The 16,467-nt window shown below is 37.4% G+C and overlaps 1 protein-coding gene across 1 annotated transcript in view; it reads left to right on the top strand.

Moving 5' to 3' along the window:
• NUP205 (nucleoporin 205) overlaps positions 1 to 16,467 on the top strand; it is an 83,420-nt gene that overhangs the window by 25,290 nt on the left and 41,663 nt on the right. The window contains exons 11-22 of the mRNA XM_082693262.1: positions 1,225 to 1,375; positions 2,830 to 3,035; positions 5,059 to 5,241; positions 6,628 to 6,678; positions 7,276 to 7,485; positions 10,111 to 10,210; positions 10,642 to 10,779; positions 11,876 to 12,065; positions 13,195 to 13,315; positions 15,265 to 15,346; positions 15,610 to 15,774; positions 16,077 to 16,201. Of these exons, the coding sequence (XP_082549388.1) occupies positions 1,225 to 1,375; positions 2,830 to 3,035; positions 5,059 to 5,241; positions 6,628 to 6,678; positions 7,276 to 7,485; positions 10,111 to 10,210; positions 10,642 to 10,779; positions 11,876 to 12,065; positions 13,195 to 13,315; positions 15,265 to 15,346; positions 15,610 to 15,774; positions 16,077 to 16,201 (1,722 nt within the window). The remainder of the gene's footprint in view (positions 1 to 1,224; positions 1,376 to 2,829; positions 3,036 to 5,058; positions 5,242 to 6,627; positions 6,679 to 7,275; positions 7,486 to 10,110; positions 10,211 to 10,641; positions 10,780 to 11,875; positions 12,066 to 13,194; positions 13,316 to 15,264; positions 15,347 to 15,609; positions 15,775 to 16,076; positions 16,202 to 16,467) is intronic.

Raw genomic sequence — 16,467 nt, 5'->3', positions numbered from 1 at the left:
TACTACTTTGATTTTGCTGGAGTACATTAAACTTACAGACAACATGGCATTTCCCATTTTCCTGGGTAAATAGTATCTCGTAAAAATAAGGGTATTTTTCTAACTAATTAGAAAATGACTTATACCTAATAGATTTTACAGTGATTTCCAGAGATCTGTAACATTTTCAGTTCTGAATTCCAGCCAATGAGCCTCAATGTCTGAATAGTATTTTTGTTTGTTATTAGATTTAAGGAGTAAGCAAGATAAAAGAAAAAACTAAGAGGTAGATTTACAGAACAGGAATGTAAGAATGTGGCATTGGCTGAACACAAAACAGTATGTTTAGGTTAGCATCCAAAATTCTTTCAGGTTCCTAGGTCTTCATACTAAATTTGACTGGGATTCAGGAACCTTGGTTTCCAAGTATATCTGACTTTGCTGGTTAATTTTAGAGGAGTCAGTTTCTTCCATTGCTTTACTGTTTAAAATGTAAGTAGTCTTGTCCACAGTAACCAAACTATGGAAAGAACCTAAATGTCCATCAGCAGATGAATGTATAAAGCAGATGTGGTATATATACACACACAATGGAATATTATGCAGCCATCAGAAAAACAAATCTTGCCATTTGCAACAATGTGGATGGAACTAAAGGGTATTAGGCTAAGTGAAAAAGTCTATCAGAAAGACAATTACCGCATTCTCCCTGATAGGAGGAATTTGAGAAACAAGACAAGATCATAGGGGAAGGGAGGGAACAATGAAACAAGATGAAACCAGAGAGGGGGGCAAACCATAAGAGACTTGTAACCTCAGGAAACAAACACAGGGTTGCTGGAGGGGCAGGGGCTGGGATGAATGGCGTGTCTGGGTGATGGACATTGGGGAGGGTAGGTGCTAGTGAGTGCTGTGAATTGTATAAGACTGATGCATCACAGACCTGTACCCCTGGGACAAATAATACATTATATGTTGATTTAAAAAAAAAGAGAAAAGTGTAAGTAGTCTTATATTCTGTGACACTGAGATGATTTAAAAACATTGTACTTCATGTTCACAAAAGTATTCTATAATTGCATTAAATTGCTAATGATCTTGAAAAATAATGTTTCATAAGTAGAATACCAGATTATTAAATCAGAGCACTTAGTTTTAGTTCATATGTAGTCTTTATTAGCTAGTCCATGCTACCTTAAAATTAAGATAAGCTTTATGTAAACTATTGATTTTTCCCTATTTCAGGTTGTGTTGTCAAAGTTTGTTAGGCAAATGGGTGACCTATTGCCTCCAACGATTTACATTCCTTATTTGAAAATGCTCCAGGGATTGGCCAATGGGCCCCAGTGTGCCCACTACTGTTTCAGCCTGCTTAAAGTCAATGGTAGTAGTCATGGTGAGAAAAATCTGGATATTGTCTAAGTTTGTTGTGACATTCTTGAGTTCATTATCCCCCTGCCTATTAAAGAATATTGATTATATTCTTGGTTCTACCAAGTGTATAAATTATTTTTATAATAATGGGAAAGAAATGCGTTGGTAGCTTCATGCATTAGTGATGGTCTCACAGATTGGGCAGCTCTACTATTTGCTTTATAAAATAGAATTCAGGGGCACCTGGGTGGCTCAGTCGTTAGGTGGCTGCCCTCAGCTTGTGTCATGATCCCAGCATCCAGGGATCAAATTCCATATTGGGCTCCCCTCTCAGTGGGGAGCCTGCTTCTCCCATTCTAGCTCCCCCATGCTTGTGTTTCCTCTCTCGCTATCTCTTTCTGTCACAAATAAAAAAAAAATCTTTTTTTTTTTTTTCAAAGATTTTATTTATTTATGTGACAGACAGAGACCACAAGTAGGCAGAGAGGCAGGCAGAGAGAGAGGGGGAAGCAGACTCCCTACTGAGCAGAGAGCCCCATGTATGGCTCGATCCCAGGACCCTGGGATCATGACCCAAACCGAAGGCAAGGATTTAACCCACTGAGACACCCAGGTGCCCCAATAAATAAAATCTTTAAAAAAAAAAAAAAAAATATATATATATATATATATATATATATATATATTGTACATATATATATATATGTACAATAAAATTCGGTTTAAGAAATCAGAATTGATACATAAAAACTTTCAAGAACACATCTGGTACTCAAAACAAAATATATTCCCTTGGCACATGAGTTTGATTTTCTCAATTCATGTTTGTAAGTACTTGTTTTCTAAATTTCTGTACTTACAGTTTCTCCGTCAATCCTCCCAATTTCCGCATTTAATTTTCAGACTTGAGTCTGGTTACATTGCAACACTGCAAAAGAGAAGAGAAAGAAATAGTTATTAAGCACCTGTTTAGTTAGGTAGATATTATTACTTTCATTTTTACATGGGAGGAAACTGAGGTTTAGAGAAGTAACTTATCCAAGGTCACGAGGAGGAGCAGGATTGGAACTGAGATCTGCCCAGCTCCAAGGCCATTTTTCTGGCTACTCTGTCAAGGCCTGCTTGCCTTGCCCAGTGGTTAGTATATAATGGAGTATATAGTAGTCTTACCTAATTATAGCACAACACAGAGAACTCTTATGGATATAAAGTAGATAACTGAAATCAAAACTAATTTACCTTTGCGCTTAGATGGGCACCACCCATTCTTAGCCGAGGAAAAATTAATACAGAGTTTTAGTTTATAGAGGAATTCTAACCCTTTTTCAACACACTACTTAATCTGGACAAGACAACACACTCTACTTAACTAGGACAAAGACAAAGTTTATTGCTTTAAATTTATTTTCTCCCTCCATTTCCAAGCAGATGCTTAGACATTTTTGAAACGAAATTCTGTGCTGTCTTTCTTTACAGTTGAAAATATTCAGGGAACAGGTGGCAGTCCTGTTTCCTGGGAACATTTCTTTCACTCCTTAATGCTTTACCATGAGCACCTCCGGAAGGATCTTCCAAGTGCAGATAGTGTCCAGTACCGTCACCTCCCTTCACGCGGCATCACCCAGAAGGAGCAGGATGGATTGATTGCTTTTTTACAGCTCACCTCCACCATCATTACTTGGGTAATTATTATCCACAGCATGTGAGGGTGTATTTTAATGCACGGGGCATTTTAAGGAACTTGCAAATTTTCACGAAATGCTTGAAGTTTATGAGTGATGAGTTTTGTACATATAGAATTCTGCATATATGGAATTCTGTTTTTAAGCTCTGTTTCTTTACCTTCAGAGGGTGTAGTAATGGTAGCCCAGCTTATTGCTGTCAGCTAGTGGGAAAGTAATAGCATATGCCTAGAAGAAAATAGAAGGGCAAATAAGAATCAGTTGTAGATGCACATCCTTTTAGAAAGTTCCTAGCATAGGTTTGGATGTGTGTGTGTTGGTGTTATGTATACATAAACAATATATTTTTTTATTTGTTATTTTTAAAATTTATTTTTAAATTTATTTTTTTATTATAGAGCATGTGCAGGGGACGTGAGAGGGACAAAGGGAGAGACTCAAGCAGGCTCCATGCCAAGTGCAGAGCCCAAAGTGGGGCTCAGTCTCTTGACTCTGAGATCAAGAGTTGGATTCTTAACCGACTGAGACATCCAGGAACCCCAAGAATATTTTTAGCTAAAAAGAAATATTTTTTACTAAGAAAGAAAGAAAGAAACCTAAGAGAAGTTATTTACTGAATCCTCTTTTAGTCTCTCCTTACACCAAACCATCTTACCCACCACTATCAAATTAGTCTTTATAAGAAAACACAAGCTTCAGGGGCGCCTGGGTGGCTCAGTGGGTTAAGCCTGTGCCTTCAGCTCAGGTCATGATCTCAGTCCTGGGATCGAGCCCCGCATCAGGCTCTCTGCTCAGCAGGGAGCCTGCTTCCCCCTCTCTCTCTGTCTGCCTCTCTGCCTACTTGTGATCTCTGTGTGTCAAATAAATAAATAAAATCTTTAAAAAAAAAAAAAAGAAAGGGACACCTGGGTGGCTCAGTTGGTTGGATGACTGCCTTCGGCTCAGGTCATGATCCTGGAGTCCCGGGATCGAGGACCGCATTGGGCTCCCAGCTCCACAGGGAGTCTGCTTCTCTCTCTGACCTTCTCCTCGTTCATGCTCTCTCTCACTGTCTCTCTCTCAAGTAAATAAATAAAATCTTTAAAAAGAAAAAAAAAAAAGAAAACACAAGCTTCATTACATAATCTTTCTACTCAGAAACCTCTTCTACTTGTTCTGTTATTTCCTAGAACAAAATTGCTTAGTGAGACATTCTGTCTTGAGGACAGGAATAGTGACTTCTAACTTTTTGGCTTTTCTAGTAATGCTTGTTATTAAACATTAAAACATAAAGTTAGGGGGTGCTTAGGTGACTCAGTCGGTTAAACGTCTGCCTTCTGCACAGGTCATGATCCCGTGGTCTTGGGATTGAGCCCCATATAGGGGTTCCTGGTCAGCAGTGAGCCTGTTTCTCCCTTTGCTGCTCCCTCTACTTGTGCATGTTCCCTCTCTCTCTGTCAAATAAATAAAATATTAAGCAAAACAAAACAAAACCCCCCCATAAAGTTAGTAGTTATTACTTGTTGAATTAAAATGGAATGGTATTGGCGTGCCTGGGTGGCTTAGTCAGCTAAGCATCCAACTTTTATCTCAGGGTTGTGAGTTCAGGCCCTGCATTGGGCTCTATGCTGTGTGTAGTCTACTGAAAAAGGAAAGTGGTATATTTTACCATATATATCTTCATTTTTTTTTTTATCAAAAAACTAAAAGGTATTCATTCATATATTATAGTAAAAAACAGTCTACATTTGTTTAAGATTGAAAATGCTTAGGTAAGATTTATGTGACCCTCATATGGATTATTTTCCAAACTTAGAGCTCTGAAAGTAATTCTAAAATGCTGTTTCTCCTCCCTTCTTTACACTGACTGAGCTGTAATCTGATTTGATCCCTCAAGCATCAACCATAGGCTTATCTTTGTTTTAATATGTATTAAGCCCTTGAATACTCAGTATAAGTGCTAGCAATTTAGATGATTCCTGGTCATTTTTCTTAGGTTTTGAATATGGGAAAGTCTCTCTCATCTTTTGTGTTTGATCCCCAGAGTGAAAATGCTCGTCTGGCACTCTGTGAACATCCTCAGTGGACCCCGGTTGTGGTGATTCTGGGACTCCTGCAATGCAGTATTCCCCCCGTTCTCAAAGCAGAGCTGCTGAAGACCCTTGCAGCTTTTGGAAAATCCCCTGAAATTGCTGCTTCCCTCTGGCAGTCGTTGGAATACACTCAGGTAGTATTATCAGCTCTCTGATGTAATAGTTTGGAAAATGAGGCTCGATAATATGGTAGAAGCAGGGGCATCCAATTTGCAGCTTCCCAGTTAGTTATGGTTTGAGTACCGAGCATAGCATCAGAAATTAACAGGCTTAGGTTTTTCTCTTAGATCAGCTGACAGCTTCAGTAGGTTACTGGAGATGGGTTCTTCTCCTAAGACTTTGTTTTTCAGTGTCTTTGAGATATTAATAAATGGACAGAATTCCTCAACTCTGTCTTTAAGACCAGGCTGATAAAAGCCTTCAGATATTATTTGTACTCATTAAATGTGGGGAATACCTGTTTTTCTTTTCTGTTGCTTCCTTCCCTGTCCTCCTGTCCCATACCAGAAGAACGAAGTATCTCTGTTAACACTTATTTCTTTAGATATAAGGCCTATTGGAATTGTTTTGTGAAGATATAGTTATTCTATATATATACACACACACACTAAGATTAAAAAGGAGAGTAAGGATGTGCTTTACAGAAATACCTCTGTGAAAATAGTTAGGTGGAATATGTGTTTGTCTAAAAAACAATAAAGCATATAGGTGTCTGTGATTCTAACACTATTTTGAAGGAGTAAAATATTCTAGTTATTTTCTAACGTGTGTCCTGAAGATGTAATGCTACTTTATAAGAGCAAAATGAAGGGAGCTGGTGTGTGCTGAGAGGCTGAATCACTTTGGATTTAGTATTAATACTTCATTTTTTTTCATTTGTGAATATATCATACTTAGTGTTCGAAGTGCTTAGTGCTGCTTTATACCGAAAATGAAATATGATTAGGTTTAGACATTTTAGATACCCTTAGAGCAAGACTTGTTTTTAAAGGATCCTACCTGATAGTATATTTTCAGCTTGTAAGAGAGGTAAGTAACATAAAATTAAGTGAAATTAATTATACCATTTATTGCTTATGTTCCTAGCAAGGTCAGGTCAGAACATCTTAACTCAGAACTTTTGCCCACACAAGAAACCTTTTCAAACCTGTTCTTAACAAATTTAATTATTAGTTTTCTGGTTCTAATTGTAGGGCTGGTTTTGAGCATTGGTGAGATTTCATCCCATAAATCCTCTTAAGATGATTCCTAGAATATCTCAGAGGAAATTTTTTGTCATACTTCTTGTGTGCTCTTAGAAACTACCAGTTTTCTGAAGCCCAGATAATCAGAGGTTCTACCTGAATCCCACATGATTGCTAATGAAAGTGCCATCAGAAACTTTTCAGTTGTGCTTTCTGATCAGCATAAGATATACGCATGTGGTGTGGGAGGAATAGGACTATTATATTGCAGAGCCACTATTTTTCATTGAGGAGTGGGGGGGAGTGTTCCTAACATCTGTTTCTTAATATTTTAAGATTCTGCAGACCGTGAGGGTTCCAAGCCAGAGGCAAGCTATTGGTATTGAGGTAAAGTTTTCCTTTTTGTTTAAATGTTCTCTATTCATACAGTCACATGATGAAAATTAACAAAATTGTTCCTACCCTGTTAGGTTCCTATAGTTTTCAAACTTAATATATTTCATTTGAAATGTCCGGTCCATGTTGAAATGGAGATGAAATTTTTCGTGAGAGGAACCAAAATACTTCAGATTTCAGAGTTGGGAAAGGATGTTACATGGCAGCCATCCAAGCTGAAAGTTTGCTTTAAATTCAATTTAATTAGGTTACTTGAGTCAACCTGAAATGAGAATTTACTTGTTTTAGTTTTTTGTCTTCTCTCTGTCTACACTCGCCCTCTCTTTTTCATAAGGAAACATGTAAGATTTCTATTTTTAATTCGCAGTTGGGAACAGTATGTGGGAATTTAAAATTCTCCCATCTGATTGATCTAGATTTATATACTACTTTGTGTCTTTTCCTCTAAGTGAAAAATGGTGATATGCGTTAGGTTTCTTTTGCTGTGATGATGATAAGCTCAATATTAATGAGTCAATATCTGCAAATGTTTTGTACTTTATAGCTGATTGTTTTATATTACTAAATGTCTTTATTTTTCATTGGTAGGTTGAACTAAATGAAATAGAATCCCGGTGTGAAGAATACCCATTGACTCGGGCTTTTTGCCAGCTTATTAGTACCCTGGTGGAGAGCTCATTTCCTTCTAATTTGGGTGCTGGCCTGCGGCCCCCTGGCTTTGACCCTTATTTGCAGTTCCTTAGAGATTCTGTGTTTCTCCGATTCCGTACAAGAGCTTACCGGAGAGCTGCTGAAAAGGTAATGTTCAGAGAAAATGTTTTTTGTCCTTACTCATTTATTGCTGCTTTTTCTTATATGAAAGGTATAAGGAGCTATAGATTCATATTAGCTTTTGCCAGTCAGTAAAATCCATAGTCTTTAATACTGTGTCGTCCATGATCTGATTAGTTTATATGCATTTAAAAAAATCCCCCAAGGGACGCCTGGGTGGCTCAGTTGGTTGGACGACTGCCTTCGGCTCAGGTCATGATCCCGGAGTCTCGGGATCGAGTCCCACATCGGGCTCCCAGTTCCATGGGGAGTCTGCTTCTCCCTCTGACCTTCTCCTCGCTCATGCTCTCTCTCTGTCTCTCTCTCAAATAAATTAAAACAAAACAAAACAAAACAAAACCAAATCTGGGCATTAAAACCAAAGCACTGACTTTTTAGTGATCAGTAGTTTAGTTGATATGAATTCGTAGTCATTCAGATCCTTCACTGAACAAATTTGGGCCAAAATTGAACCAAAAATGTCATACCATTGTTCGTTGGAAACACATTGTCCTTTTTTGGGATGATTTTGTTTAGGAATTAAAATAAATTAATCCTAACTTGCACACCAATTTCTATAGATTTAGTAGTGCTTTTGGGTTGTGAAGTCTTGGCTTAGTGGGAAAGCGTATTATAGTCTGTCAGGTATGTTTGTGATGGAGGCTCAGGGAGCATTGACGTTAACATACATATTTGCTCTGGTTGCAACACACTCAGAACTGAACGTATATATATTTCATCTTATGTAATTCTAATATTACCCTGAGGCAGGTACTATTAACATTCCCATTTTACAGATGGAGGCTTAGCAAGGTTAAGGAACTTGGAATCAAGTTCCTTGATTCCAAGGAATCATAGGACTATGATTCCAGATTCAAGCTTATAACCTTTAAGCTATATAAGAGACCCTTCCAGGTTCTGATGTAATTCACTTAGTCTATAAATACTGTTTATCACCTCACAGAATACACTTGAATATATCTTGTAGGGACATTTCTGCTTTATTTGTATAATTTTCTTGTTTTTTAACCTGTTGGATTTATTTGTTATTGTATGGGGATTATAAAATTTTTATGCTGATTTGGGACAGTTAGGAAAATAGAGAACAATATAAGAAGTAATATTGTCCGTAATCCTGTTGCCAAAGGAAGATAACTTTTTCCTATACATATATATTGTAATTGAAATAATTAGTTTAGTTTGCATCTCTTTTTGGCCACTAAATACGGTATCATGAGCACTTCTTCATGCCGTCAAAGATTCTTTGAAAATAGTCTAATGACTGCACGAGCCTCACTTGTTTTTAGCGTGATTCATGTATTCATTCCCCTTTCACTGGACAGTTTGTTTCTAGTATTTAGTCTCAAGTACTGGAAATTCATTTTTTTGTCAGTTGCTTTATAATTTTTCCTTCTCACATAGTAAAAATAAACACTGAGAGGGGTTTACATTTAAGTCCTCAAATTATCTCAGCAACCAAATAATGGATGCTAAGAATGGCTGTCTCTTCGACAAGATGTTCTGATACATTTTTGCACTTTGCTTAGGTAGCTTATTTGCCTTTTCTTAAAAAGGTCATTATGACCCTAAGTGTTTAGAGCTTCAGGCAGCCACGTTCTTTCCAGGTTACTGTTTTTCATTCACGCGTATGGACATTTCCAGTCCTACACTTTTCCCAAGCTACCATTGATTGTGTTTCCGGCCCAGCATACTAACCCTCAGACTTTTGTTCCTCAACTTCGTGAATTTTTTGATTTGAAAGTCTTCAGGTTGAACTTCTTTTATTTTAGAACACTAGCTTCTCACAAAAACAGCTTTAGATCTCAATCTAAATAGCATAGATTATTAGAGACAGTGTTTGTGTATTTCTCAATCCTAAAATCCATTCTTATGTGGTGATAAGCCTTTTTTATTTAAATAAATGATCTTGAAATTTTTGGAAAATATAGCTAAGTGGACAATTTTAAAATAATAATTTTTAAAAAATCACTGTATAGTCCCAATTCCCAAACTCCGTCTTGATAAAATTATATGCAGTGGAAATGGTTTTAAAATGATAATTAAAAAAAACACCCTATCTATATTTAGCAAACTCCGCCTTCATAAATTCTATATGATGGATTTTTTTAAATAAAGTTTTAATTTTACTGTCTATACTGTTGTATATATTTTTCCTTTGGCATAAATATTTTTACTTGTTACACGGCTTTAAAAAACATTTTTTAACAGAAAGGTGTTAATGGGGTCATTAGGGGGCAAGCCCAGCAGTGACTGAGTCCTCTTCACTTTTTTGGCTAGGGCCGTAAGGTAGAATACTGGTCTGGGAATAGAAGTCCAGGCCTTGTATTTCCAGTACCTTTGCTACCAAGTTTTATGGTTTTGGGGAAGTTACTCATGCTTTGAGCTTCATTTGTTTCCTCTGTGAAATAAGGGTGATTAGATGATGTCTCAGAACCTTTATAGCTGGGATTTTTAGAGAAAATAGGAAGTATTTGACACGTCAGAGAAGGGGCTTCTTCATGTTCTGGAGAAAAGTGGGAGGAATGGAAAGCCTAGCAAGGCTATCACCTTGGACTGTTTTATTGTTACTGTCACGTTTATTTCTTTCTGTAGTGGGAAGTTGCTGAGGTTGTTTTGGAGGTGTTTTATAAATTGCTCAGAGATTATGAGCCTCAACTGGAAGATTTTGTAGACCAGTTTGTGGAATTACAAGGTAATTTAATTCTGTCACTTTCCAATAAGCTGTCAGCTATTTGTAAAGCTATTTGTAATTTATAAATTATAAGATACAAATTATTTCTAAGTTTGTGAATTAGGTTAGAATGTAATCTTTTTTGTTACATTACTTTAGTTAATATTTTCATTGTTCTGAGCAAGAGAAAATAAAGTAAAATTTTGCTGAATGAAAGATAACACTGCCTTACAGATTCTTGGATAGTTAACATGTTATAGGTAACTAACTGCTCTGAGCAAAACAGCCCTTTTGGAAATTATAGCCTTATATAGTTTGTGTCCTTGTCTCTATATTGAACCTTGCCCGTTTAGATGCCATTTAATTTACAAGTTTCATACATTTCATATAAACCAAGGGTCTGACAAAAATACTAACTGTTCGTCTTTTGGATTGTGTTGTGTTCTATTTAGGAGAAGAAATCATAGCCTATAAGCCACCAGGATTTAGTCTCATGTATCATCTTCTGAATGAGTCACCAATGTTGGAGCTTGCCCTTAGTTTACTGGAAGAAGGTGTTAAGCAGCTGGATACCTATGCCCCTTTCCCTGGTATGTGCCTGAATGTCTTAATGTCATGAAAACAGTTCTCATATTTTTATTTTTTTGTAAGCAGAGGGTTTGAAAGAGATGATTTCTGAAGTTCTTTTTCACTGTGAGATTCTTCATAGGTGTTTCCAGTGAGTCATGCAATGAAAGCATATTAAAAGTGAAAGTACAGTACACTATCACTGTGTCTCATTGCATGGTTTTTTAAATCAGTAGTTATAATAATGTTTCTTTCACTTTAATATCTGTAACATGCCTAAATATAAATCTAATGTACTTTTTGTTTTCTTGTCCATATAGTTTTTGTAAAGGTACTTAATTGGTGGTTCATAGTGTTAAGTTTTATTCAAAATCATTACTGCTGCTAATTATCATGATTTATTGAGTGCTTAATATTCATTTGGTGCTTTTAAAAGCACATTTAACACATTTAATCTGTACAAAAGCCCTCTTATTAGATACTGTTATTTCCGGTTTGCAAATAAGGAAATTGATGCAACAAAGTGGTTTCGTATCTTTCCACAGTAAGTTGTGGCTCTGATTTGAACCTAGGCAGTTTGGCTCCAGAGACCATGTATTTTAAATTTGAATGGTGGGATTGCAGATGATCCTGTTCAAATTCTGTTTATTTATTTACACATTTTCTGCAGTATGTATTACTCGAATCAGTTTCTCAGTCTTGGTGCCATTGACATCTTGGGCCATGAAATTCTTTGTTGTGGGGATTGTCCTGTGCACTGTAGGCCTCTAACCACTAGATGCCTGTAGAACTTTCCCAGTTGTGACAACGAAAAGTATCTCTAGGTCTTGCTACGTGTCCCTTTGGGCCTAAATCACCCCCCAGTCTCGGAACCATTTCTCCAAATAGTTAAGGAAGAACTAAGGGAAAGTGACTGAGAAGCCACTGCATACGGGGATTCTTAAGTTAACGGTAATTACCGTGAATTGGCATGGGTGAGTAGTTTTATGAAATTGCTGCTGCAAGTGAATATTTGAGGGCTTTTTAAGTCCAGAACTTGTCCCTTAGCTTGTTTTCCTAAGAACTGTGCATTTCTAAGGTTCATGTAGAACTTTAACTTCAGTTTGTGTTTTTTTGTAGGGAAGAAACACTTGGAGAAGGCAGTACAGCATTGCCTTGCACTTCTCAATCTGACTCTGCAAAAGGAAAATCTCTTTATGGATCTTCTAAGAGAGAGTCAGCTGGCTCTAATCGTCTCTCCTTTAGAACAACTGTTACAGGGAATCAATCCCAGAACTAAGAAGGCCGATAATGTGGTGAATATTGCCAGGTAAGTTACAATTGTAGGTAGAAAAATGATGAAATAAATCACGTGGGCATTCTGTCTTTGATTTCCAAATCTGGTAAGCTCCTTCATTCATTACTTGGTGGGTGGGGGGCTCATTTTGTTCTTGCTTTCTTTAGTCCTTCTTATTTTAATTACTCTGACCTTTATGGTTTCTTTTTTTCTTTCTAATGGGTTCCACATCCTAAACATTTCTGAGTATAAAATGACATTATCTTAATATTGTTTGTCTCCTTGAGGGGAACCCCTCACACTGTTGGTGGGAATACAAACTGATGCAGCCACTCTGGGAAACAGTATGGAGCTTCCTCAAAAAGTTAAAAAATAGAGCTACCCTATGACCCAGCAATTGAACTAGTAGGTATTTATTCAAAGGATACAAATACAATGACTCGAAGGGGCACATGCACCCCAATCTTTATAATTGCATTGTCCATAATAGCTGAACAGTAGAAGGGCTGAAACAAAACAGATAAGTGTAGGGGAAGGGAAGGAAAAATAAAACAAGATGAAAATGAAGAGGGAGGCAAGATGAGATGAGATGCTCAACTCCAGGAAACAATATAATATTACATATTATATTATATATACTATATATCACTATAAATATATAGTTTTTTTCCTTTAGGGAAGTTGGAAGTTTGGCGGTTAGGAGCTAGGAAGAAAACTTCTCACGTATACATCCTAGCTTCCAGTGGTTTTCTTGGCAGTGTTTGTTGTTCTGTGACTTGTAGAGGCATCACCCTGATTGCTGTCTTCAGCTTCACATGGTGTTCTCCCTGTGTGTGTGTCTGTTTTGAATCCCCCCCTAATTTTAATAAGCCATCATTGGACTAGGGCTGCATGTAGTCTGTAATGACTTCACCTTAACTTGAATTGACTATGTCTGCAAAGACCCTGTTTCCAAATAAGGTCACTGTGGGTTTGGATATCGTGATTGAATTTTGGAGGAATGCCATTCAACCCACAACAGACTGCATCTAGTTAGAACGGAAACCTTTATCTCATTTACCCAGGAGTGCTCTATGCCCTGGTTCTACATGTTCCTTGTTGAGAGGTGTGAAAAGCCAAAAGTTTCGTCACATTGTTCCTCAAATGTTTTTTTGCTTTAAAGATACCTGTATCATGGCAATACTAATCCGGAATTGGCTTTTGAAAGTGCCAAGATTCTCTGCTGTATCTCTTGCAACTCCAATATTCAGATAAAATTGGTTGGAGATTTCACACATGACCAGGTAACTGCTTTTGTTGTTGTTACTTCTTTTGGTACATTCTGAGTGCATATGGAAGTCACAGTGTCTGTGGAGGACTCTTACTCGTGTTTATGAAAAAATTCTTTGAGAGTAAGTGTATTTGTATATGATGGTGAAAACCTATCCGTGTCCTGGGCTGTGATTTGTGTTTGAAGAGTGTACCATCCACAGTGATGCTGCAGACGCTGTGGTGTGTGCCTGGCAGGCGGAGTGAGACTCTTGCTCCTCTGAGTACATTAAAGGGATAAGGTTTCTAGTGTAGCTTCTGCTTGTGTTTGCATCCTTTGTTTCACTCTGTCGGTTACTCTGACTGTAGTCTGAGCTTGTGCAGTTGTGAATGTGTCTCACTATTGAGTCGTCTACTGTTGTGGTTTTCTGGTAACTTCCATTTGTGTCACTTCATCTGATATTGCACTTTAGACAGTTTTCAGATGCTATTCTGTTAAACTGATTTATAATCTCTTTCTGTCCTGGATAACTCGTTTCTATGCTGAATAGCTACCTTTGGGGAATTTGCTGCTTTTTTCCCCTCTTTATAAGCATTTGTCCCCTTGTATCTTCACATTAGAAAGCACTACTTTAGCTAGTTGAATTTTGTTGTGTACTCCTTGGTAGCTGAATTTTGTTATGTACAGTTTTTTTTTTTTTAAAGATTTTATTTATTTATTTGACAGAACGAGATCACAAGTAGGCAGAGAGGCAGCAGAGAGAGAGAGGAGGAAGCAGGCTCCCCGCCAGATAGAGACCTGATGCGGGACTTGATCCCAGGACCCTGAGATCATGACCTGAGCCGAAGGCAGAGACTTAACCCACTGAGCCACCCAGGCGCCCTGTACAGTGTTTTAAAAGAGGGACTCTTGGGGTGACAGAGTGGCTCAGTTGGTTGGGTGTCTGAGTGTTCGTTTTGGCTCAGGTCATGATTTCACAGTCCTGAGATCAAGCCCCATGTCAGACTCTGTGCTCAGTGGGGAGATTCTCTTTCTCCTTCTCCCTCTGTCCCTCCGCTGCTCATTCACTCTCTCTTTTTCTCTCAAATAAATAAAATTGTTAAAAAACAAAACTGAGACTCCTCGGGCCTTTTGGATGGGACAGATATTCATTTTGTATCACTCTTCCTCATACTGCAAGACTCTTAGCATCCCTGGTCCCCTGCCACTGTCTGTCAGTAATAATCTCTAGTTGTGACAACTCAGAATGCCCCCATATATTTCGAAGTGCCATCTGGAGTGGCAGTGCCACCCAGGTTGAGAACCACTGTCTGATCTAGCTTTTGGATAAGGTTCTTGAAAACTACATGATAGGGAGGATTGTATTGTTGTCAGAATCCTCCTTTGTTGGGCTAATAATCAGTGTATAACCCACATACTGAACTAAAGTTCCATTAATCAATTGTAACAAACCCCACAAAAACTATATGAGAGGAGATGTGGAAAGTGAGGGTTCTTAGCTCATTCATATACATTTGAGTATGAATTATTATTACCAATTTTAATATCCTGCTTGAGTCCTCGAGGAGACTGGGTAATGTCTAATCTCTCAGCCCAGCCTAGAAACAAATTCTAAAGAGAAAAGGTGAGAATTTTATTTTGTATTTTAGTTAAGATCTCATAGTCTTGGGTATACAATGAGGAGGTCATCAGATGGCAATTTAATGTTATTTTTTTAAACTGGTTTGATATTTTGGGAAAGGAAATTAGGGAAGCGAGTTTTGAAACCAATAAAAAATATTTGTTTCTTTGTTTCTATAGAGAGCTAACTTATGGCAATTTAAGGAATTGCATTTCTTATTAAAAGTGAAATTGAAACCTAAATACTTTAGAGATTTACCTTTTTTCTTTATAAACAAGTGTCTATAAAGAAATGTATCATAGTTTCTCTGATATTTAAGAAGTTTATAATTTGTCTTTTAAAAAATCTTTATATGACCCCAGGGTGTAAGTCAGAAGCTGATGGCTGGATTTGTGGAGTGTTTGGATAGTGAAGACACAGAAGAATTTGTACGTCTAGAAGAGGGTATGTCTTCTACTAACATGTATTGTTTTTTCACTCTGTATAAATAATATAAAGAAAACTGTTAACTGTCTGTTGGTGATAAAAGAGAAGTTTGAGAATTTGCTAGCACAAACATGTAAGGCTTTAAACAAATCTGCATTCTAATGGCTGATGAAGTGAACTTAAAGAGAACATGGAGGTTTGGAATACAAGCTTTATATATTTAAACTTATCTTGACCTTTTTATTGTTTTGTAACTTTGTGTCATGAATTTCCACGTTAAGGATCAGAACTTGAAAAGAAATTAGCTGGAATCCGTCATGAAACAAGAATTCACATCTTGAATCTTCTCATCACCTCTCTGGAACGTAACCCCCCCAACCTTGCTCTCTACCTTCTGGGCTTTGAACTGAAGAAACCTGTCAGTACTACAAACCTGCAAGATCCAGGTATAGCCAGAGGACACGTAGACATTGATTTCTGTTCATCTTTATGCAGCTAAGTGGTCATTCGTTGAATTCTGGGCTCATGGGATAATTCACTGGCAGTGAGAGGTCAGATGGTAGATAAGTCTTTAGAAATTAGATCTAAGTCAACAAATTAAGCCTTGGAGAATTTAATTTTCTACGGCATTATTTGAAAGTGTGTTTACAGTGGAGCATATATTTGTGGAGTTTAATATTTATAAAAGGATTTTTAGGCTTTTAATGCAAAAGTTTGAAAAGCTGAGTTTCTTCTTGGTTTCTCGTAGGAGTGTTGGGTTGCCCTCGGACGTGCCTTCACGCCATTTTAAACATCTTGGAGAAGGGAACTGAAGGGAGAACAGGCCCAGTAGCAGTGAGAGAATCTCCTCAACTCGCCGAACTGTGTTACCAGGTATACAGAAGGCTGTATTTAATAGCAATTAGTAGGAGAGATTTAAGAAATGCTTGAATATATCACAGATCTGGAAGTATAACAGTAAGACTTGAGTTGTGAGTTTGGCTTGTCTTTCATTTATAGATAAAATCCGTGGAGCACAAACCCCAAGAACCTATAGATGTATAGATCTTACATGTTGCTCCCTTGAGAAATGAGGGAAATTAGATTTTCGAGATGGATTTTGACCCAGTAGTGTAGAAAGTATCCAGTGGTGCTGTTTC

The sequence above is a fragment of the Mustela nivalis genome (genome assembly GCF_964662115.1).
Source record: "Mustela nivalis genome assembly, chromosome: 12".
Lineage (NCBI taxonomy): Eukaryota > Metazoa > Chordata > Mammalia > Carnivora > Mustelidae > Mustela > Mustela nivalis.
This window is presented reverse-complemented; position numbering and strand designations above follow the sequence as displayed.